We start from the raw sequence: 25,385 nt of genomic DNA on the forward strand, positions 1-25,385 counted from the left end.
TGATATCCAGGGCTACAGAGTGCCAGTACAGTGCGTCTGCCCCTCACTGTTCCTCCCGCTAGCTCCTATTAGCCGTGCTGGCCCTGAAGCGCCAGCACGGCTCAAACAGCCAGTGCCAAGGGTAAGCACCCAGCGCTGTGTAAACACACCAGGCCTGACTAACATTCAGGAATGCCTTATATAAAGTCACATAAAGACCCAGAGAGGGAAGTGGGTGTGTCGTTTGACCGTTTGCAACTAGCTTTGCTGCCACCATTTCCTTCACTCCAGAGAGGACGTCATGGAACACGAGCTCGCTGCTTCCAGTGTTTGAAAACTAAATATGCTGAAATGGCAGATCACAGATAACACTGCATCTCATATTTTTACTGGAGGCGTTTTCATGAAAATGTTGTTTTAAGGGATCAGCAGACTGCATTTGCTGAGTTGATTTGTATCAGCTACAGCTTTGTTTGTTGTGCAGCTGAACACAGAAATGGACAGCTGAAAAACAAATAAGCAGAAAATTCAACAGATGAGCTGTAAAATAAATGTTGAGACAAGATACCTGCAGTTATAATTATTAGTACCAGAAAAAAACACTCACCAGTTTGATTTCACTTTGTTGAAGTCATGAAGTAAAAAAAAAACTTATTGCAAAAACAACTCATGCCTGAAATTGTATTTAGTGTGTCTTAGTGTCCTGAGAGGAAATTGAATGAAAACACAAATCATTTGCTTACTTCATACTCATGTGTTTTATATACTGAATATGTACAGATCATAAAAATGATGAGCTATAGAACACAGAGCAACCATAATCTAATAAACTCAGTGAGGCAACATATACAAGCTTTGAGCTTGTGTGTATGTTTTTATCAATTCAGCTTTTAGTTCAGTGTTTTCTTTCTTTTGGCTCCATTTTTGCTTTGTGTCATTGATTCTCTTGTGACTTCTCCCCCCTATTAAATATTTAACTTTATTAAGAATAGAGCCACAGACTTATATTAGCACTATCATGACTTTATATCAGTCTTGCTTTATGCTGTATGTTTCTGTGAAACATACTAATTTTACATGAATTTAGAAGTACATTTGGTTACCTACAACATCAGCTGCAAACCACTTCATCTTGCAGGGCAGGAAACTAGAATGGACTAGTTTTGAAGTAGCATATTTGAAGTGGCATTTTTGTGCTGTTGGTTCCTGCATCATTGTGACGTGAAGATGGAAAAGATGGAGCTTTTCTAGATTTTCTATCTAATTCTAGATTGCCAGGGCCAAGTGACCTGAGCAATGTGTGGGACTTTTGAAATGCATCCCTGTTGTTTTAGTTCTCAGATTAGCAAAGGGTTGACATGCCAAACTGTTCTCACAGCATTTTGTTCTCTCAGAGAAAAGTAAGCTCTCCGTCCCCCCTCAGCTCCTGTCATTTATAGGACGGCCAACAGGAGAGCAATGTTCCTGACACAACCTCACAGCAGATGTTTACCCTGGTACAATCTGTACAAACGTCAAATTGAATTCATTGCCATGTCCTTAACTCAGCAGACAGAACCTTGGGGATGAGTGTGATTATAAATACTTAGATTGAAACACTAATTATACCAGCTACAAACGACAGGGGTCTGGTCCAGCTGGCAGTAGCTGTCAGTGAAGTGATAGAACAGTTTCCGTCTATGGTAAATGATATAAGTTGTTTAGGCAGTGAAATTACCGCTGGCTTATAGAAACCTAACCAGCAAGTATTGATGTTCTTTTAGCAAACCACAGGCAATTCAGAGCAGCTGTGTGTAGGCAAAATCTTTTTTTCAGCTTTAATAGACGCATCCCAGAGAGCCAGGGTTCCCTGTGTAATTGAGTTCTTTGCTAGGCTCCGTGCTGTGGTTTTTGGGGACTGGCTTATCAGCAGAACACCCCGGATCGACCCTCCAGCAAAAAGGCACTGTTGCCATCCAATCTGCTTTCATTGGCAAAATCGCTTACAGCAGGAAAAACACGAGTGCTGATTCTTCAGCATGTGCATCCCTGACCTGTGAAAGCCAAGCTTATTCAGTCATTCTCCAGCAGAAAGGCGCTGCACAGCAGGGACTGGCTGTCTATTTAACCGCCTTTCACATGCACCCTGTTCCACCAGCTGAGATCCTCTCACTGTTCCATGTTCATTGTCTTTGAAGCAATAATCTGCTACTGTTGTTTATTTTTGTTTTTTTCTCTCTACATCTTGTGGATGATACTAAAAATAATTTACCTCGGGCGCTTTTACACAAAAGCATCTTGGCAACAGATATAGAAGCGTTAGTGAAACTAAATGAATAAATATGGCTTTGAATATATTTTACTAAAGGGGAATTATGTAATTTGTAAAAGATAAAAACATTTTCTAGCTTCTTTGTCTCATATTAACTTTGAAACCAAAAATTATTCTACTATCTATATTTTTTAAAGGTCAAAGACTCTTTAATTAGAATGTGGTTAAATACTTGAAATAATGTACACCTTATATATTAAAGACACCAGTTTAGCCAAGTACAGTCTTCATATCCATAACCCCGTAAGCATAAGTTGCCTTCTACAGTTACAGTCAGCATAAGGATGATGGAAGAGTTGAGCATACCTACAAATGATACACTATACAACCTGCCATGGGCAATGAAGAATCACAACTCTAAGGGTCAAGCGCATATATAATTAAACCCTGGTTTGATTTAGCTCAGAAATACTTCCCCTTTCACCTCACTGAAATGAATCAGGAAGCAATCCTCCCTCCTCCATCTGCAGGCTGTGGAGGAAACGAGAGAGAGTTCAGGTTCGTGCTGTACTAATGGATGTTTACACAACTCACCATCAGCCAGCAGAACCTAGAAACGACAAGCTCACCGCGCTCCACAAAAAATATTTCAGGCGGTCGAGGAACAGAAATTTTTATTTGCTGAGAGATTTTTAGAATGGTTTGCGGTTTGTTTTAGTGTTGATTGTCCATTGTTATCCACTACTGGCTCTTCATTCCTCCCTCTCGGCTCTCCTCCATGCTCTGCCCTCCCCCTCCTCAGTTCTCCCCAGTACTCTCCTCCTTCCCCTGCTCTTGCCAGTAACGGCCTTAACCGTTTGGCTTCATGTCAAAGCAGGGGCCTTTTGTGGCTCTGTCACAAATCTGCCAGGAAAAACAGAAACCATCTGTTCAGGCCTGGGCCTGGGAGCGGATGAGGGTGTAAATACATGAGTTTAGCCCTCGCCCTCAGCCCTGCCCGTGCACATTGGACCACCGAGCCCAGTGGAGGATTGTGCACTCAAGCTCCCACTCAACCAGCGCTCCCAACAGCAATTATGTTATAGTTTGGAAGGGTTTCATGGTTAATCTCATTCAGCCAAAATCTTGTGAACTTATTATTATTATTATTATTATTACACAGAAAGTATATATGTTTTAATGCAGGCGTTCCCCCTCCCCCCCAATTCCAGCGTAATTAAGAAATTATATTTAAAACAACAAATTCCAGTTGTTGTAAATTGGATAATTTGTAAACTGATGAATCTCCGGACACGTTTTCTGGCCACGGTTGGTCTTGAATTTGTATTTGTATGTCGTTGCCCATTTTAAGTGGCAATAATTGGAATGAGTGTCGTGATAGGAGGAGGGTAAGCCCTTTCCTTGTTGGATAAACCAGCAACCAGAAATCTCCTGCAGATGGAAGCAGTTTAAAAGGCCTTATAATACTGAGCTTATGTTGTCACTATCTCATGTTCTGCAGAGCAGCAGCACAGTCTGTGCCATTCTGCTGGTTTCATTGGACTTGGTGAAAAAACCATGAGGCTAAAACCAAGGCCTGTCTTGATTTCAGTGTCACTTTTTTTTCTTTTTTAAAAATTATTATTACTAGATACTGCTTGAATGGTTTTAGATGCAGGTTCATGGAAGTATTTGTTTTACTGCCATCTTACTTTTAGGGAGAAATTCATCTTCACTGAGTAGGTACACACAAACTAGTTGGCCAAACATCCAATCATGGAGTGGAAACAGAAGGTAATGAAAGTTAAAGTGTTGCTGTGGGCATAGGGCAACATGACAAAGTGACTTTGATAGAGAAAAGTACACAATCAGTGTGAAAGACGGGACTGATGTTGCTTCACAGGACTTAAGTTTGACATGCAGGCAAGCTGAGAGGTAATCTGTCAGTCTCCCTTTGACACTAATTTACAGCACAAAGCCTTCTGAGCTGCATCACGGCTTTGTTCATCTTTGCCTTTAATTTACACATTATATAACTCAACTACACATTGAAAGTGTTGCCTGTGAAGTTTTATAAACAGCAATCACTCCTTTGTTGACAAAACTGTACCCATAGTTAGTGTTTGTGAACAGCTTTTCATTTTAACTGAGCTTCTTTTTCTGGGCTCTTCCATCTAAAATGACTTCTAGCAACATTAATTTACTTTTGCTGTCTTTTGTGTTTCTTTTCCATTTACATCCAGCAGCAGCAGCTCATCAGTGCACCTGTTAATTCCCATTCAAAAGCCCAAGTTAATGTTTTCATTAGCCTCGGCCTAATGTAATAGTACTTGACACAGTGTAAGTGATGGAGAGGCAGGGTGACCTTTCCTTGTGTCTGCCAAGCTGTTGCTGAGGCCGTGTAGTTGTCAGCCTGCAGCGAGGAGGCAGAGAGGCACTGCTGAGAACAGTCATTAAGCACAGGGCAAAGCCAGCGCTCGGCACCACTCGATACTTTTGATGTGCACATTTCAATTAGATTTCACATCAGGACGCCTGCCTTCCCTCAGTTAGCACCTGCGGCCTGCCTTTCCAACTGGCCAGCCAGGTTGAAGTGGGAGGCACACAGGAAATGACTAGATGCACAAACACATGGCAACACAGCAAAGCTTTTAGGGGACATCACGATCATTTGCTGCCCTGTTTTTGCCTAAATAATAACAAAACATGCCCCATCATACATTAAACTTTGGTATTCAAGTTGTCTTTGTATTCTGAAGGTTCTTGCATGTGGTATTCATTTCACTTCTCCAGATGTGCTCATCTGCAGAAATCTGAATAACCTGGGCTGTTGCTTTGTCAATGTAGCTCCTTAATTTTCCCTGAAATGTGAGAAGGTTTCACTGAACTCAAACACCCACAGTAAATGTTCCCAGTACTGCTTGGCCTGATAAGGTGGAGTCCCACAGTGTCCGGTAGATATGAATTTCCCCTAAGAGCCACATGAAGGGCGATTTTATTAAAGTGGCCTAAGCCCACTGAGTCGAGCGTTTTCTGCCAATCAAAGCAGCGAGTGAGAAAGATTTGTTCTTTATGTCAGATATTTAAAATGGCTTGTTGAAGGGATAAAGGAATAACTGGTGGTCTGTGTTTTTCCACGGTCAACAATTTGCATTTCATGATAAGAAATTAAAGCTAGTGTTGCCTCTTTGTTTCCATTCTTACCAGACAATTAGACTTTAAAACTGCTGGCTTTATTTCAAAGCAATATTTTGGTGCAATTTATAAATGTTAATTTCATCAAACTCTTTTCCTGCTGCTGTTTGTATAGGTTCATTTTTACAGTCAGTGTTGGGCCATTACTGAGAAGCTGTTAATGCATTTTAGAGAGCAATGAACTGACTAATTTATGTCAAGTTTCTCAGTTGCAGCGGAGAAGAAAAACAATCAATAGCCATTAAACCCTGGAAGCTTTGTTGAACAGCAGTTTAACAGACCTCAGACAGTAGATGGCTGTCCTCTGGACTTTAAAGATTACAGGTGACTTACTGCTCACCAAACAATCACATCACACACCTTCACGGTTTTGCTGTGGAGCCAGTGGAGGACTACTAACCAATGAGAGTTTACCTTTTGGTAGAAAGGCAAAGCTTCACAGTGAAATAATTAAGTATCTCTGATTCTGCTCTTTAATTTTCAGGGCTTATTTGTTGTGAGTATAGCCGGAAAGCAGCAGTTAATATGCACCGGCTGCCTCAGCAAAGTGCTTTCTGATCCATGATTGCATGTGTTAATGTTTCAGTTGGGTATTGATTTTCTAGCGGCCTTTTGTACACTGGATTTATCCGCCTGCCTCGCTGGCAAGTGCACCCTTCCGAATGTTTGATTAAAGTTCAATTGACTCTTCCAGTGAAGGGGCGAGGAGCCATTTCACTCCCTATTTGTAGCGCCAAAGCTCTGCCTGACATGTTCTTTTGTTCTCATTCAACCTCCTGCCACCCAGGCAGCCACCAATGCACTGATCCTAATATCCCCACATTCAGTGAGCCTCCTCGCCTAATCCAGGGACAGACAGGACCGCAGCTCCCAACATGCCCAGCCAGCTACAAATCCTGGCATGGACTGACCCACTCCATGGCTTTTCAATCTCAAATGCTGTGCTGACTGCTGGATTTAAAATTTCAGATATAAATCCACTTAACATATTCCACTCAAGTTTTTTGGTTTGTTTTTTTTTATTAATTTATTTCTGCCATTTTGATCCTGTCATCCCTTTGCAAACAGACGTTATGTCTCCTCATCAGCATTTGTTTGTTTCTTTCAGGGAGAGCTAATTACCTTCTACTACTACTGGAAAAAGACACCTGAAGCAGCCAGCTGTCGAGCCCACCGCAGACACCGCCGCCAACCAGTCTTCCGCCGCATCAAGACGCGAACTGCTTCTACACCGGTCAACACCCCCTCCCGTCCCCCATCAAGCGAGTTTTGTACGTATAATTGATCTCTCTGTTGGCAGCCGAGATGAGGTTGAGACTTGACCTGTATACTCTGCCGGTGAAGTAAATATGTGAAGAATTTTTTTTCTTTTTTGTTCCTCTAGTGGACCTCAGCTCAGCCAGTGAAGATGACTTTGACAGTGAAGACAGCGAACAGGAGCTAAAAGGCTACGCCTGCCGTCACTGTTTCACAACCAGTAAGAAAACCACATCAGACATTTTCTGCACACACTCATCATATGGCATCACTTGACTGTTCCTGTTCTGTCTCAGGATCTGTGTGATCCCGCCCAGCACTGTGCTGTGTGACAGATGGGCATCAGAGGATGTCAAAACTAATTTGATCAAATCAGACATGAGCCCACAGCTCGTTCACTCTTTACACCTCATTATCCTTCCCCCTTTTTCCACACAGCTGGCTCCCAGTACCAGTCTCCCATCTGATCACACTTAGGTTGCCATCACAACAAAAGGAGACTGATAACTTTGGCTTTACAATGTTTTAACCCATATAGACCTTGTCATTACATCTCAAAATGGAACAATGGATAGAAAGACATAATCCCAGATTATTATTATTCTTTATGAAAATAAATCATATTGGAAGTTAAGATGCTATCTTAATGTATTCTGTAGTTGTCAGCTCGTTTGTGTGTGTTGTTTGTACCTTTCACTACCTGTGAGAGTGTCTTATTTCACAACTGTAAATGGCTTTCCTCAGCCTCCAAGGATTGGCACCACGGGGGCCGGGAGAACATCTTGTTGTGCACCGACTGCCGCATTCACTTCAAGAAGTACGCTGAGCTGCCCCCCATCGAGAAGCCTGTGGACCCGCCGCCATTTATGTTCAAACCTGTCAAAGAGGAAGAGGATGGACTCAGCGGGAAGCATAGCATGAGGACCCGACGGAACCGAGGCTCGGTACGCAAACGCCCATGCTCACCATCCATCTATCTATTTTCACCTTTAGAAACCTCAGTTATCAGCCAGACTAAAAAGCCTATCACTGCAAGACAAACAGTGCAGGGACAACTTTGACTTGCATTATACTGTATACTTGGTTTTAGTGAGGGATTGTAAAGTTTGAACATGTTATTACTTGATGTCCAAACTGCATAGAAGCTTATATCTGTTGTGTCAACCCTGTTCACAGATGTCAACGCTACGTAGTGGTCGTAAGAAACAGACAGCCAGTCCCGATGGCCGAGCCTCGCCTAGCAACGAGGATTTGCGCTCCAGTGGGCGGACTTCACCCAGTGCAGCAAGTACAGACAGCACAGACAGCAAGACAGACTCTATGAAGAAGCCAAGCAAGGTAAACAGGCATTGGACTCATCAAAACCCTGTTTCTTTATGCATGTCTCTGTAGCATGCATACTCAAATGGCACTGCTGTTTTTGCCTTTCAGAAAATTAAGGAGGAAGTTCCTTCACCTATGAAGAGTGCCAAACGGCAGAGAGAGAAGGGAGCTTCAGACACAGAGGAGCCGGAGAGGGCCAATGCCAAAAAGTCCAAGACACAAGTGAGTCTCCAGTCTTGTTCTTCTTTTGAATTTGTGATTTCATGTAATTTGTAGATTAGATGAGGCTCATCCTGTTCTCCACTGTCTACAGGAGCTGAGTCGACCAGACTCACCATCAGAATGCGAGGGAGAGGGTGAGAGCTCTGATGGGCGAAGCATAAATGAAGAGCTTAGTAGTGATCCGAAAGACATTGACCAGGACAACCGGAGCTCTTCCCCAAGCATCCCCAGCCCTCGTGATAATGAGAGCGACTCAGACTCCTCTGCCCAGCAGCAGCAGCTCCTGCAGAGCCAGCATCCTCCAGTCATCCAGTGTCAGCCAGGCCCCTCAGCTGCCCCTTTAGTACCCCCACCACCTCCAACCTCAACCCAGTCACACCCCCCACAGGTTTCATCAGCAGCTGCCTCCACCAGTCTACCTCCTCAGCCTCTGCCCCAGGCCAGCCCAATGTCTCTTATACAGTCTGGAGCATCGCTCCATCCTCAAAGGCTTCCTTCTCCTCATTCACCTTTGACTCAGGCTCCACCTCCTGGCACTCCAGTCCCACCTCAGTCTTTACCCAGCTCGCATCACGGTCCCATGCCTCCCATGCCACATTCACTACAGCCTGGACCTTCCCACATGCCTCACCCTCACGCCATGACTCCACAGGGATTCCCTGTGGGTCCCTCTCAGGTCCCACCCCTACCAGTTTCTGGCCAATCACAGCAGAGGCCTCACACGCCACCTCCACAGTCCCAGTCATCCTCTCAAAGTGGAGGCCAGCCTCCCAGAGAGCAGCCATTGCCGCCTGCACCAATGTCAATGCCTCACATCAAGCCCCCACCAACTACACCCATCCCTCAGATATCCACCTCACAGTCTCACAAACACCAACCTCATGTGTCAGCACCTCCATTCCCTCAGATGCCTTCAAATCTGCCCCCTCCTCCTGCCCTCAAGCCCCTCAGCTCCTTATCCAACCATCATCCTCCATCAGCACACCCACCCCCTCTTCAACTCATGCCTCAGGGGCAGCAGCTTCAGCCACCGCCAGCCCAGCCTCCAGTTCTCACTCAGTCCCAGAGCCTACCGCCTTCAGCCAGCCATCCTGTTCCTCCGCCTCTGCCACCCTCCGCAGCAGCCTCACACCCCAATGGGCCACCTCAACCACCTTTCTCCTCTCATCCGTTCAGTACAGTTCTACCTCCAACTGGCCCACCCCCACCTTCATCAAGCTCTATGCCTGGCTTACAGCCTCCATCTTCTTCTGCTCCATCCTCCTCCATCTCCATGCCACTCCCTGCCTCAGTCACTTGTGCTGGTCCAGGCCAAGTTGTCCCACCCGTACACATCAAAGAAGAGCCTCTGGATGAGCCAGAAGAGCCTGAGAGTCCACCACCCCCGCAGAGAAGCCCCTCCCCAGCACCTACTGTCGTCAATACGCCCAGCCATGCCAGCCAGTCAGCACGGTATGTCTGGCAACACACACAACAAAGAAAAACTCTACAAGCTGTTATTTATCAGCCTGTTGAGCTGCCTATGTTTCTAACCATGAAGTCACTGCCTTCATGGTGTAAGACTTTCATGTAGGCAACAAATTGAATGTCGTCAGCAAAACAGGCATCTGAGGCCACAATTGGCCTTGAGCTCCTGATGACTCAGAATTCTCAGGGATGATGTGAAAGGAGATTAATTACAGTGAGATGTGAGCGAAATGAAGCAGTTGAATATGAGTATCTGTAGTTGCCTTGTGCTTGAGTGACTCATACTGCCAATGAATAGCAATGAGGATTTTAATTCATAGAGTCAGTGTAGCACTAGACGTGAGTGCGAAGGGAGTTTGTTTCCTTTTAAAAAATGGACTAGAGTAAGCTAAGACAAGCTGGCTTTAATCTGATCGTGGGACCTTACACCGCAGTTTATCAAACTAAATTAAGCTATAGCTTGTTTTTTGTCTTGCCTGTTTAAACAAGATGTCAAATGTGTTAACAGGTTCTACAAGCACCTGGACCGGGGTTACAACTCGTGTGCTAGGACAGATTTCTACTTCACTCCACTGGCTTCATCTAAACTGGCCAAGAAGCGAGAGGAAGCCTTGGAGAAAGCCAAAAGAGAAGCAGAACAAAAAGCAAGGGAGGAGAGAGAGGAAAGAGAGAGGGAGAGGGAAAAAGAGCGGGAAAGAGAGCGGGAACGAGAGAAAGAGGTGGAGCGGGCCGCGGTGAGTACTTTTACCTCCCTTTATCCCTTCATTATCCTTTTTTTCTTTTATTTTTCCCCTCACCCTGTACTGAACATGGCATGTCTGTCCTCACAGAAAGCATCCAGCTCCTCTCATGAAAGCAGAATGGGTGAACCTCAGATGGCTGGCCCCGCTCATATGCGTCCAACCTTCGACGGTCCTCCAACTACGATTGCAGCTGTGCCTCCATACATCGGCCCTGACACACCTGCCCTACGCACCCTCAGCGAGTATGCCAGACCCCATGTCATGTCGCCCACCAATAGAAACCACCCCTTCTTCGTGTCCCTAAACCCTGCGGACCCTCTGCTGGCCTATCACATGCCCAGCCTGTACAACGCTGACCCGGCCATGCGGGAACGTGAGCTGCGAGAGCGAGAGATGCGCGAAAGGGAGATACGCGAGAGAGAGCTAAGAGAAAGGATGAAACCAGGTTTCGAAGTCAAACCTCCAGAGATGGACACACTCCACCCTTCCACAAATCCCATGGAGCACTTTGCCAGGCATGGGGCCATCACTTTGCCCCCCATGCCCAGCCCTCACCCGTTCGCCTCCTTTCATCCGGGCCTGAATCCACTGGAGCGTGATCGACTGGCCCTTGCAGGGCCCCAGCTTCGGCCAGAAATGAGCTACCCAGAAAGGTTGGCTGCAGAGAGACTCCATGCTGAGAGGATGGCCACAGTGGCCAACGACCCCATCGCCCGCCTGCAGATGTTCAATGTCACGCCGCACCATCACCAGCATTCGCACATTCACTCCCATCTCCACCTCCACCAGCAAGATCCCCTACACCAAGGTAAAAGAAAGCCCTGCTTGTATTTATTAATGCTTTTTTAACATAGTATCTCTGGCACCTTTAAATCAATGAGCATTTTCAATATATGAAAGGTTATTGATTATTCATAGATAGTAAAAGTGACCAAAATGTTATAACTGAGAGTTAAGATGTAAATGAAGGTTGTATTTTCCTCCATTATTGGATATGATGAACATCCTCATTCATATTTGACTGATTGGCTACGGTGAAGTATTTGACCTGATTATGAAAATCATTTACAAAAAAATCTGTATAGAAACTTGACTTACTGTAACAGAGTTTACTGCAAAGTTCTTTTGGATGCCACATGAATTGCAACTGGGCAGAAAAATCTAAAATTCATCATGTTTCTAATAAAATTCCTGGAGGTAACATGAAAGATTTTAGAAAAGGGAAAAAAAAAAATGTAAGAGTGACATTTCTGCCAAACTTTTTTAAATGGTGCCAGTTTTTTATTAAAGTTACTGATCTAGTAACTACTGTGATCAAATGTTATACAGACAAGTTTTGACAAACAGATTACAGTAAAACAGTGTTACATTAGCAAAACAAGCTAAGTCAGATTTTCTTATTATGATGTATTATTAATATGTATTATTATTAATAAAATGTTTTATTAATCTGTAGTAAAGAATAAAGTACGAGAATACTGTCAAGGATGTTAAAATGAGTTGAATATATTATGCAGGAGGCGTTAGTCATTGTGTTATTTAAATGAAACTGTAAATATTTTGAATATTACTTCTCTCACTGCAGTGAATAATCAGGAAAAGGGGACTTTTATATTTTTCAGTTTGATCTGAAACCTACTCTTATGTTTAAATTCTGACTATTTTTGGCATTAACATGACTAAAGTTTACAATTACAACATACAGTAAAGTTGTCCTGTGCTGAACCGTGAGAGAAGTAACATTACATGAAGTTGTTTTTAATACCTGCTGCATGCACTCTGTGATACAGTGTCTTGTAATGAGTGTACCCTGACCCTAAGACTCTGACACCCAGAAGGTGGTGGTGAATGTCTTGTGTGTCCCCCAGGTTCTGGGGCACATCCACTGGCAGTAGATCCCCTGGCAGCTGGACCTCATCTGGCCCGCTTCCCTTACCCACCCGGCACCATCCCCAACCCTCTCCTTGGCCAGCCACCCCATGAACACGAGATGCTACGCCACCCAGTCTTCGGTAGGTTCTCAGCCATGATCAGCTCTCATCGCCAGAAATACCACATCTGATCTTTAATAAATATTCCAGACTACTAATCAAATCCTTTGTGTTGTGCTTCCTCCAGGTACTCCATACCCTCGGGACCTACCAGGAGGTCTACCACCACCTATGTCGGCAGCCCACCAGCTGCAGGCCATGCACGCCCAGTCGGCAGAGCTCCAGAGACTGGCAATGGAGCAGCAGTGGCTCCACGGACACCATCACATGCACGGAGGACCGCTACCTGGTCAGGAGGATTACTACAGGTTAGCTAAACACCAAACATCAAATGTGGAACATGCATGGCTTTAATTTTTCTAGATTCTGAAACATGATGTTCTTTCTCTTCTAGCCGGCTGAAGAAGGAAAGTGACAAGCAGCTGTAACCAGCCAGGGGAGGCAGCGACTGACGGGTGCAGGTCACAGGAAGTTGTTACAGAGCGGTCTTGCAGAAGCTCGTTATGGACCTTAAAAACACATTCAGTTCTAAAGAACAGAAAAGACCAAGTGGATCATCTGAGAATTTTTTCTTCTTTTTTTTCTTCTTTTTTTTCCTTTAAGACATTGACCCTTTTTTTTTTTCTTCTTCTTTTTTTCTTTCTTTTTTCTTTTCTTTTTTCTTTTTTTTTGGTATATCGCCAGTAGTGACATCCTCAAGACTCTTGCATGACAAGCTTCCCTGACGTTTTTTGTAGGTGCTAGAACATGACACTGTGCTTATCAAAAAAAAAAGGAAAAAAAAAAGACAAAACCGATCAGACCATTTATGGAAAAATAACAAGTGCTATCTTAAATTCAACATTTATTTTAATACATTGTTGGAGGTTTTTCATAATTTTAAGAAAAGCTACAGCATGGCATTTTTGAGTCTGTAAATAGTATATATAAACATATAATTATTATTATAATTATTATTCTAGATGTGGACTCCAAACCAAGTTGTTTCAGCCTCCAATATAATTGTTTGAAGCATTATCCCTTGTTTCAGAGGGGAGCACCATGGCATTATATGAGCAGTTTCTGAGAGTTGCAGTTCAGTTGTGACATCACTGTGTTAGATTTAGTCCCACATACACTACTGTATGTAAACCATTTCCCTATCACACCATCCACATGCATTCATCACCTGTGACACGGAACAGTTTGTCAAAATGTGTCAACTCAACATGTTGAGTTACTGATTGGAAACACTTGAAGAGGTGACACAAGCCACTGACGCTTCAGTGGAGTGCACACTGAGGTCGCGGATCAAAATGAAAAAGAAAACTTTGCACTGAAGGAGCATCCTGAGCTCTACTCACCTGGTTTTACCCTTTTAACTAGTATGTAAGTCAACAAAAGAGCGGTTCTTATCGCTGTCTGCCATTTTTACCAAACAAATCATTTTCATTCTGATTTTATAATTTGCAGACACCTTTTTTGGCTGAACTGAAGAAATTTGCAGTTTAATATATATTTTAAATAATCAAGACCTGAATTTAAACATTGTTTACTGGTAGCAGAGCCGAGCAGGCTTTAGGATTGTTTTTTAAGTGTGAATGGTGGTCAGCCGGTGAGAGTTGGTCTTCTGGAGTCCCTTTTCCCCTCCTGGTCATCCGTGTTTGTTGCAGGACTCGTATCTGACTGAGTTGTCCTCCAACTAGGCTGTAATAATGTTCACTGTGACACTAGAGGAGGCCTGCTGACACCTGACCACTGGGAAGTCTAGGGACAAGGATTTGGTCTGTTTGTGCATTCCTTAATGTTTTCCTATGCTTTGGTTCCGTTTGGAAACACATGACCTCCTGGGGCTTAGGAGTGGTGTGTTTTTGTGTGCCACTGACTGTTACTCATAGCGTTGACGTGTCATACCAGTGGATGTGAGCCCATGTTATTATTTTTGTTTTTTCCTGGTCTGCAGCCATGATATGAGTTCTGCATTTGTTCCATGCACTAAGACTGTTTGACTGTCATGGACATTTAATGAAAGCAGTGGCTTTTGTTATATATATATATATATATATATTTTTTTTTTTATTATTATTTTATTTTAACCAGTTGAAGAAACTGTACTTGCATTTAAAGGTGACCATATCGTCCCATGGAGCACTATATCTACATCTAAACGCCTGCAAACTTCAAATTCCTGCCCCCTTATGAATAAGTCTTTAAAGCCCTGACAACAGCCTGTCACTCTGTGTCGCCATCTCCCACCAATTGCCGTCTCCTGACAACGTACTCTTCATTGTCGTCGTCCTTTGCCTCATTTCCTGACGATTCCCTCGCCTTTTATTCCCTCTTTTTGTGTCTCCAAACCTTTGATGTTAAGTGTTGTCAATGGTTTAGCTTCTTGTTTCAAAGCGGCAATAGCAGAATGTAAATTCTGACTGCTAAGATTTATATATATACTGGTATCTTGAAGCTTATTGTATATATGAGTAGTTGCCATGGGATGACACAATGTAAACAAAAAGTAGAAATAATAAGAAAAATTGTGAGTCCTGTGTTCTCTCCATTTGAGTATTTTGTAATTTTTTTGAAAAATTTGTGGAATTAAAATAAACGACTAAGTTACACCACACAATACGCCTCCATCTTTTTATGTCATCTGATGCATATTTGTCATATTTATCGTCCTCTTTGCAGTGTTTGAACATCGAAGTAGTGCACACAAATCCCGTCATCCACTCTAATCCAGTTTAAAGGTAAACAACTTTGATTACTCCTCAGATGTTATTGCTTTCAAAGTTGGCTCCTAATTCCCTCTGTTTTATACATTTATGATAAGTAATTCTCCAGCTGAGCAGCGGGGACTACTGCTGTCATGTTCTACATTTTAGCTACAGTAATGGATATTTTTGTGGCTTTTTTTTTTTCTTGTCAGCTTTCCATTTTCTGAGCTTCACAAACACAGGGCTTTAGAAGATCACCGCAGCAGCAGGTAGTGAATCTCAGAGCTGAATATTGCACTGCTTCGATTTAAAAAACATCAAAGCACCGCTAAGCCACAAGGAACACCTACTCAGGCTGAGATGCATTGCTATCAGCGGGGCAGGGCTGTCATTTCATCCTGCGCGTGGGGAGTGATAGACCAGCAATCTGTGATGGTGTGGTGCAGCGATGGCTGTCATTTTGAGAGGGAGCTATTATTCCACTGCTGCTCTCTGAAATGATGCCCTGTCCTCGGGAAAATCGAGGTTCCTCGCAGGCTGTATTCTGTGGATGTCATGTGACAGTGGCATCCTCATGAGGAGGTGCTGCTTGTTGTTGGCTGCTCGCCTCACCTCCCCATAAAACAACAAGACGGCAGAGCAGAGCTGGCTGGTTGAATAATTCATCCCCTCTCCTCCTCCTTCACACCGGCGATGGAGCGACTGTGACTTGTGTCAGCTCAAATCCTTCTCATAATACTGTGTGTACCCCTCAGGCAGGCACACAGGGATTCATGGTCTTAAAAGAATCTGCTTTTTTTTGTCTGAATAGCAATATGTCTTTTGCTGTTGTTGCAGTGTTATTGTGTCTGTTGCAGCAGGTCCCAGACATAGAGCTTCTTCATCTCCTCCATCCTCCTCTTTTCTTTCGCTCCACTGGGCCTTCCTCCTGCAGAGCGTGATGCTCGGTGGCAGCGAGGAGCCTACATGCTATTAGTGCATTCATTTGGAAGGTAGCTGTGCAGCAGCTCCAAAGCCAAGCCGGTTCCTGTGTATCTGAAAATAAGCTGTACTGACATAAAAAGCAAATCTGCTGCAGCTGTCTGAATTTCATCTATAAGAAATATGATACTGTGTGGGATGTTCTGCTGTTCACCATTAACCTGTTTGTTGGTTTTACTGTCTGTTGTGGGAATAAAATGTCCTTATCCACATCTGGACAAACGTTTAGTCATTTACAAAACAAGCAACCTGTATTTATGTATAAACTCCTCTCAATAAATCAAGCCCAGCTGTAGGAATTTGATGCTTGCAATTAAAGGTAATTAAACACATCTACAATGCAAATGAGCTTATCTCAAATATGCATGTGTGCAGTTTAAAATATTATTCCTGGGTTTCAGTAACCTTAATATTTATATCAATAAACAACCTTCATTTTTCAACAAAAGGTCAAAGCACTGTCCTGGGGGGGGGATCAACTGGGAAAGTAAACTTTTAGAGATAAACAAAACATCCATCCGGTCTATTGACCTCTGAACTCTACTTCTGCTCTAATCACCACTTCCAAGGCAGAATTCCTCCTCTTCACCACCATTTGAAGAAAAGAAGAAGAAACAAACAAAGGGAATAAATAATGAGAGGTCGGGTAGGAGATTTTTCATGATCTGACTTCAGTTATATTGAGATGATATTTCACCTTCTCACCCTGACAAGTTCTTTAGTTTTATATTTAGGATCGTTGACCTGCTAAATGATGAAATGTCATCCAGTGAGTTTAATGCATGTGGTTGAGTATGAGCAGAGAAAATGCTCGTATATTTATGCCATTTAATCCTGTTGCTACTGCAGGCAGTAAAATGATAAATTCCAGTGTGCCAGCTCCACTGGCAGCCTTTCATACCCAAACTATAACAGTGATGTTTGACAGATGAAGTGTTCTGCTTTCAGTCGTGAGCTGATCCTTTTTAATTTCTTTAATAATTATTCTTTTTGGTCTTTCTGGATGTTTTAAGCTGCAGTCTGGAGACTGTTCTTCATGTGCAAGATCACGTTTTAACTTCCTGCAAGACAAAATCCAGCTGATATAAATCTGAGCTGTCAGACCACTCTGAGCCACATGCAAGTTGGTTATACCTGCACCCACTTAGAAACAACAAAGCTGTCCAGCTTTATTCTGAATGAATGAACCGGTTTCACACACATTTAATTTTTACACTACTGTAAACTAGCTCAAAGCAGAGATTTGTCACTTTAATGTAAATTTTTTTTGCTTCACATTGATGCTGTTGCTGAAATGGTGTATGGTGACATAGTGAGTACTTCAGTGAAAACATGGCAGCTTTACTGTTCTTCATGGGATCCTTTTATAACTCTTTCACAATATTGTGTCCACTCAGAACAGCTCTGAAGAGCATGATGGAAGAAAATACTTTAATGCCTTTGTACTTCACAATGATAAACAGGGGGATCACGTTACCCTACATACCACAGCATAATACCCCGTGTCTTAAGTTAAGATCTGCTGCCATTTTGACCAACTGCAGCCTCGTTCTGAGAGTTTATCCTGTTGAGTTGCTGCCTGCTGTGTGTTTGAGTCTCCCATATTTCTAATGATATCCTGCTCTCACATTCTTGTCATAGCCGATCTGGATTCTCCCTTGACTGCCCCAGCAGATCAACCCAGCGTGGCCACTGGCACGGCCCATACATTCCTCACCCTTTTCCAACACACATAAACGCCCTCAAGAGGCCTCTGCTTACACCCTCCGCAAACCTCACGCACTCTGCTTCTCATACTCCCACACTCCATCTACCTTCTGCCTCTATTGTCTTGAGTTTTATTTCAAGAGAACAGCCTGAAGTCAGAGGAACTCTTTGTTCAATAAAGCGTGCCAGGTTCAGTTCCTTGTTGGCAGAGGAGAGGCAATGCAAAGCTCACTCACTAGACTTCCAGGCTCCTCTTTAATGTGTTGTCATAAAGCATGCAGCTGGCAGAGATTTAACATTCAGTGGATCTCGGTGCTGCTGCAGCTCACTCTGCCCTGGGTGGTGCCCCTCCAACTGTCCTCATGTATGTTTCTTACTGCAGCGTCTGTACACTGTCAGAGTCACAGAGACCTGACATTTCAACTTGTTCACAGGATAGCATTTCAATTCAACATTCACCCATGAGTAAATCTGGAAAAATAAGGAGCTGCAGTCTTCAATAAGTCCTCTTGTGTCATCTCAAAATATTGGGACAGTGGAAGAAAATGGGCTCTTTTGGCAGCACACACTGTTATGAATTCATTTTTTAAAGGGAAAATGAGACTTCAGGCTGGGATCTGATTTATTCCCCTCGCCTTAAAGGGCAAAGAAACCCAAAACAGGCTGCACATTACCATGTGGCTAACCCCAAACCCTTTAATGTGTACTCATGTGGGCTTCACAACCCTGTACAACTCAAAAACAGATTTGTTTTAGTCTGGAATTTGCAAAGAAATTTAGTCCAAGAGAGTATCCTATATTATCAATCCCTAACTTCTTGATTCTTTAAAGTGCATGTGTTAACATGTATACTGTTCATATTAATTATTCAATGATTTAATAAAATAATAAAATAAAAACTTACAGTATGATGAAGGAACAAGACATAGTATACAGAAATCATTTCAACCTAAATATATGGTTACTGTTTAAAACTTGTGCATAAGTTCTTTTTTTCTGCAACAAACAAACTTAATTGTCTATTATGGTGAGTAAATCAGCTCATTTGTGACTATCATGGATGGTCAAAAATTAGTCCTGTTTGTTTTCAACATTCCACTACATATGATATGCCTTAGAAATCATGTAAACTGCTTTGATTGGCTTTTGCTGTCGCTGACGTGATTGTCTGTCCCCCTTGTCACTCACTATGTCGAAAGAACTAGCGCTTGTGAGTCTAGTGCCTGTTGGTGCTGTGTGGGTCAGCGTGCACTGAAGGCGTATAGTTCCCCAGTACAAGTGGGGGGGTAGCCTCCCAGATGAAAGCCAAACAAACACTGATCTCTCTTTAAATACATTTCTTCAAAGGCTACCTCCCTCTCTGAGATACACACGTGGACAAAATTGTTGGTACCCTTTGGTTACTGAAAGCAAAACTCACAATAGTCATAGAAATATCTTGAATCTGACAAAAGTAATAATAAATAAGAATTCACTTAAATCTAAACAATAAAAGTCAGACATTGCTTTTCACCCATGTTTCAACAGAGTTATTTAAAAAAAATAAACGCATGAACCTACTATGGGCAGGTGCAAACATCCGGGAACTTTTTTTTTTTTTTTTTTTTTTGCATCATCGACCTTCGTTGTCTTTGGTCATCGAAGATATTCTAGTAAATATGCCGAAAAATTGTATTGTGGTTGGCTGCCATATACATAATTATTCTACAGATAAAAAGAGATTGTTCTTTAAGCCACCGAAGAGACACAGAAGCCCACAACGACGCAACAATATGGGACCTTTAAGTGAAATTTAATTTAAGTCAGAATAAGACATATTAAATGTTTACCTGACCTTCACACAATATTGTATATACTGGAAAATGCATTTTTGTTTAGTGTTTTAAATTGAAAATAGAATAATAATGACATCAAAATAAACTTTCTTTCTAACATCACAAATTATGCAACACCAGTGAGACAAAATGATCATATATAGATTTTCTTTTCCAAAATTATTACAACCATAGGGATGATGGTGTACTTTTGTTTTTTTTAGCAATGGTTATTACTGTTTGCAATAATTTCTATTAATGGTCTTATTTTCCTTCAAGTTTTCATCATTAAGTTAATAAATTTAAGTAATGGAATACTTGTACTGTATAATTAAAGTGCATTTCTGATGATAGAAGTAGTTTGCACCCTTTAACCCTACCATCTGACAACACTGATGTGAAACAAAAATACAAACAAATGTATTCGACTCTTAAAAATTGCAGAAATGAATAATTAAAAATAATTCTGTATATAGTTTTGCCCCAAAAACAAAACCAATCAAAAAATCTTATTGTCAATCACTGTATAGAATATTTAGCATTTTAAAATTCCACTTGTTCAGATGTCTTATCTACTCAATTACATGATACAGCAAAGTCTATTATAAGTGCATCAAACTGTTTGTCTTCCAGGGGCCAATTTGGACCTCTTTAATGTCCTTACCAATATCAAAATCCAATCTAAACCCTTGCTTTCTTGTCATACATTTATAAGAACAATTCTGCACCACTAGTAATATTATTTTATGTTCTGGTACAAAAATGTACCCATTGCAAACAATTGTCACACCTAAGATAAATTTAGATACACTAGCTAACCTGACATGCATCACTGGGACTCAGGCAGGCTGAGCATTACTAAAGGAAAACAAATGTACCTACAGCTGTCAGTCAGTTCAGATGCATGCACAGTTGAGTTGAGCTACAGTTATATCTAAACCGAACATGCTTATTTGCATTTTAAATGTCCTGTTTTGGTTGGACTAACAAATAACCTTTTTCTAGTGTCATGCACACAATTGTTTGCATGAATGTTGGTCATCCAGGTCACAGTGATTATAGGAGCTTACATAGAAGGCATATTAAGTCTTCTGACATTGATCTCTCATCCCATTTCAGTACAAAGTTATTCAGCAACAACCCTAGTCACCATAGTTAATATTCATACCAGGAAAATTACAGCCTCTCTATTGTAGATACTAAACCACAGTCATGTAATGGGTGCACTTGGCCACAGCTGCATCCAGCTTAATACTAACATTAGCATGGTGACAATATCAGAGCCGTGAGGTTCTCCATCATGTCCACCATCATATGAAACAGGCACCAAAACTCAGTAGAGTGGGGATGAGAAAACCATCTTGTTAGAGATATCAGAGTTAAATCAGAGCAAATGAATCTGAATTAAATCTCATAATCTACACAGTTCAGTCAGACATGAGTCACATGCAATCCTTCCTATTAGCTTTATTAACCCCATTCAGCTTCCTGCCATCATAGTGGATGTCGGCCAGAGAATTAAAGTTTTTTAAACCATATAAGCAGTCACACTGTTAACACTCACAGCTGTCTGTAACTATAAGTAAGTGTTATGTGTGTGTGTGTGTGTGCAAAACATTTTTCATTTGTAAATGAGACTGTGGGTCTCAATGGCACTACCTGTATAAATAAAAGTTAAATTAAAAAAATCATACTTTTGGAAATAAAACATGTACATTTTAAATTTCTTTACATATAGATAGCATTTAAGTTTATATTTAAAATCTAAAGTAGTATAAACAAGTGCCAGTCTTCTGTGTCTGGGTCATTTAAACAATTGCTCTGCAATTTCTTGCTTCCACCTGTCAATCATGTGGATCATAGTTTACAAAAGAAATAGAATAGAAATACTTTATTAATCCCTTCAGAGAGCCCTCAGGGAAATTTGACATACAATGGTTTTTGTTACTTTAGTTTACTTACAGATTTCATTTGTTTACGCAATCATGGTGTCATTAGCTAGATTTACTCATAATCAGCAAAATCCCATGACTCATTAGATATTAGTCCACTTAGATGTGTATGTTTTGTGCAATCAGCTTTTAAGTACCATTCAACCCATAGGGACCAAGATGGCGATGGCTAAATGCCATATGTACATAACTTGCATTACCAATTACAAACAAGTACTTGACAGAGGATAGTTGGTTAAATACCTAAGATGTACACACTCTTCCAGCCAATTTCTGACTCATGATTTTGTGCATCCTTTACCACAAAAAAATATGTCTGCATATTAAAAAATCTTGACTTTTTGTGGGCTTTCGGTGGATGCTGTTGTATTTTTGTTTGTGCATTAACAAAAACATAAATAAATAAATAAAAAAATTAGGGAAGTGGCTCACAGCTACACAAAAAGCAAAGTATACTGTGGATGTCTCAGAAAAAAAACTGCTGCAAGAACTCAGCAAAATCTTTTGGTTCAGTGTGTGCAATGTATTATTAACTCTCAAAGAAAAATGGTGAAGCATGTTGGCCGCTCCAGTTCTTGGTTACAACACTTGAGTGTCTGCAGTTAGTGTCAGGAGATTTTATCATCTTAGTTCAGCAAATATGGTAATATATTCTCTGCAACGTAGAGGTTTTCCTCTTCCTTTTCTGCCTGTCCTTCATATAAAGATGCTTTTTGATAATGTTTGATCCCAGTTGCAAATGTGTAAATTCCTCTGGAAGAAAATTTATTACACATGCTCTGTTGTGCTGATCTTGGTATATGACGGTGGTCGAAGAGTCTGGGTACACACTTCTCCTAATTCAGGTCATTACTAATAGTCATGGTTATCATTGATTAAATATTAATTCTTAGGGTGGTATAAAAACCAACTCAGCAATCAGACTAATGAGATGCAGTTAGCAGCATTAGTTATTTTAATAAAGTATCTTTAAATATGTCAGTTTGTCATTGAGGGTATGTTAACTGCTTCCACCTGATTCATTTAATAACATCAACCACAGTGGTGGGATATGGGGATCACAGGCCAACCATCATTAACTGACTGATCTGATGGTCTCCCATCATGTAGATAACCCATCTTTAACCCAGGCCTGTCTTACTTGTGTTTAAAGCCTGCCTGTCTCAGGGTAGCAACAGCACCAAAGCTGGATAAATCACAGGCAGTAAATGGCTTCTACTCCTTTGCAATTTCCTCAGCTATCATCAGTCTGTGGGAAAGAACTGATAGCATGCTGTCACTCGCCTGCTACCTTGGAGTAGCCCAGTGCTTGCTTTCCATGTTGTGAGGTGGCTGTTCGGCCTTGCCTCTTGTAGTTCCAAGGAATAAAACTGGAATGAAAAGGGGGTCTGAGGGCCAACCAGGGGCTTTAAGGTGTAACCGGGGCCATCACACTGCAGCTGGAGGTCTGTCAGAGGCAGGGAGCATCCTGACCTTGTGTTTGTGTAATGGCCGTCCCTGTGATAGATGGCATTGCCAGAGCTTTCGCCCACTGTGCCGTGGGGCTGTCCACTGGCCCTGACGCAGATGGATCAGTCTTTGTTTTTTCCCCTCACCTCTGCTGCGTAATTAATCTTCAGTGTGGCTTCATGGTAGAAAGTGCACTACCACTGTGGGCTTCTGTCAGATAAACTCACTGGCAGGCGAGTCGAGGCAGCTTTTAAGGCCCTGAGGACAAACACCACCAAGGAGATGGCAAAAGAAGATGTTTAAATGAATGCCGCCCTGGGCCTTCTCCCTCACCTTGGTTATCAAAAGTAGAGGCTGCGAGCACAATATTTGTCCCTGCTCCAGAGTACAATTTATCTTGGATGAAAATAGCGTCTGTGGGAAGATTCAGCGGTAATAGCCCATCTCCAGCACCGCTGCCATCATATTTTTTACACCGAGGTCTGGTTTTTCTCTGCCTATTGCTTCACCCACACCACACGTTTTCTGCTCCATTTCACAAGATAATAAGGCTGTGGGCTAAAATGGTCTAAAGCAAATGGACGTATCTGTGCCACTACTTTTATGTTCTGTTCAAATGTGTAAGTATAAAAACTGTGAATGGACCATATTACACAGAAAAAGATTGGTTTCCCAAAGGCTACAAAAGTGCAGTTGCATTTTTGTGGACAACAATACAAGAACCATAATGATATATAATCCTTACCTTTTACCTGAAGATTTACAATTTCAGTATAATTTTGGGAGCTTCAATTTTCCTCCTGTGAATTGTGTTCTATGTTTATAGTTGTTAAAGTCTAACAGATGTTGGATGTCCAGCTCTTAAATGCATTATCTACTGAAACTGCAGTATGATATTGTATTTGTTTATGTTCTTACACAATATTACATAAATTTTTTTACATATAACATAGCTTAACAAAGAGATCCAGAGCTCAATATTTGACCTACTAACACTTGCATGCAAGCACTATGGGCTTCAGTTAAAAGTTGTTGGTATGTGTAGATCTAATTAAACTAACTGTAAATATTAATATGAAGTGTAATGACAGGAATCAGAGTTTATATTTTTATAATGAAACAAATTATAAGGGCATCTTTTAGAGCTGTGATCAGCAGTGTTTTTAGAATAAAATCCTGCTTTGGGTGCAGTGGTGGGCTGCTAATCATAGGATGTTGTTAATCCCTTGGCTGTGGAGCTTTTCAGCAGCTGAGAGTGGTGAGGTTATGGACACGTGGAAGCCCTCTTGAGACGAAGCTGTGAATCAAATCCGAGCAAATCACTGAGCCTCGAAATGAGCCATACGGTGACAAAACAGAAGACGTACACGCTACTTTTTGTTTTTTTGTTAGAGAAAGGGAAGTCCTTATAAAGCTGTTTTTAATAGTGTGCAGAGGGACAGGTCAGTTTAATGAGGTGATGTGAAGCCTGGAAATGAACAGTGCTCTGATATCCTGCAGCACAGCAAATAGAAGCACTGGGAGCCATTGAGCTCCAGAGCCTGAGGCACAAAGCTGCACTGCAGAGCAAACAGGCAGTGTTAGTTCATGTAATGATGCAGAATGGATGTTGGATTATCACCACACTGCTCAGACTCTCCTTTAAAGGCACCTTGTAGACTTGACTAACAGCATTTTCTGCATAGTGCTTCACTTTACAGGCAAGCAGTAATTAATCCAAACAAAATTATATTGTAGGAAATTAAGTTTTGTGCATTTTTCAAAAAGAGCAACCACATAAATCTGGATGCACACCACTCATCTCCATGAGCTGTTTTCATGTTGAACATTTCTTTGGAGCAGCCCCTGAGGTTATGGTGGAACAGTGCAAGGCTTAGTCAAGCCCACCTCCCTCCTTGCATGCCCTCCACTCCGGTGGCTGGCTGCAGATTTAATGGGCTTAGCAGCTGTTGAGGAAAAGCAGTGAAGGCTTGTGGCATATGCTGTGGTTAGAACAAAGAGCAGTGAGCACACCACATGAGCTGCAACTGCCTGAACTCAACTCAATGCTGCCACAGGGGTTGCAGCAAACCAGTAAACTGTTTTACAGTATTTTTCCAGTTAATTGAATTTTTGTTCACGTGCTCCTCAGGGTTCAGTGAACTGTTATGATTGTTTTTGATCATGTGTCCACCAGTTTACAGAAGACAGATATTCAACCATCATTAGGTGTTTAGGTGTATGTTCTTTGAGACAGGATTTACTTCTCTTCATGGTTTAAGTTTGCACTCAGTGTAATGGAACAAGAGCAGAGGAAAGTGTATCTAAATTCACTCGACAAGGGCGCCCTCTTCAGGGAGTGCTGCAACCCTCCAAACACATCTGCTTTCAGTGTGCCTCAAG

General features: G+C 41.9%; 1 protein-coding gene across 5 annotated transcripts in view; it reads left to right on the forward strand.

Moving 5' to 3' along the window:
• rerea (arginine-glutamic acid dipeptide (RE) repeats a) overlaps positions 1 to 15,009 on the forward strand; it is a 120,431-nt gene extending 105,422 nt beyond the window's left edge. For 3 of the 5 annotated variants that reach the window (XM_042003206.1, XM_042003205.1, XM_042003208.1), the window contains 11 exons: positions 6,513 to 6,675; positions 6,789 to 6,881; positions 7,406 to 7,605; positions 7,838 to 7,999; positions 8,093 to 8,206; positions 8,298 to 9,658; positions 10,182 to 10,407; positions 10,504 to 11,224; positions 12,255 to 12,428; positions 12,535 to 12,715; positions 12,802 to 15,009. In XM_042003206.1, the coding sequence (XP_041859140.1) occupies positions 6,513 to 6,675; positions 6,789 to 6,881; positions 7,406 to 7,605; positions 7,838 to 7,999; positions 8,093 to 8,206; positions 8,298 to 9,658; positions 10,182 to 10,407; positions 10,504 to 11,224; positions 12,255 to 12,428; positions 12,535 to 12,715; positions 12,802 to 12,835 (3,429 nt within the window). In that variant the 3' untranslated portion in view covers positions 12,836 to 15,009. The remainder of the gene's footprint in view (positions 1 to 6,512; positions 6,676 to 6,788; positions 6,882 to 7,405; positions 7,606 to 7,837; positions 8,000 to 8,092; positions 8,207 to 8,297; positions 9,659 to 10,181; positions 10,408 to 10,503; positions 11,225 to 12,254; positions 12,429 to 12,534; positions 12,716 to 12,801) is intronic. The other 2 variants (XM_042003207.1, XM_042003210.1) reach the window with 1 other exon arrangement.
• The last annotated feature ends 10,376 nt before the right edge of the window (positions 15,010 to 25,385 follow it).

The sequence above is a fragment of the Melanotaenia boesemani genome, chromosome 13 (assembly GCF_017639745.1).
Source record: "Melanotaenia boesemani isolate fMelBoe1 chromosome 13, fMelBoe1.pri, whole genome shotgun sequence".
Taxonomy (NCBI): Eukaryota; Metazoa; Chordata; class Actinopteri; order Atheriniformes; family Melanotaeniidae; genus Melanotaenia; species Melanotaenia boesemani.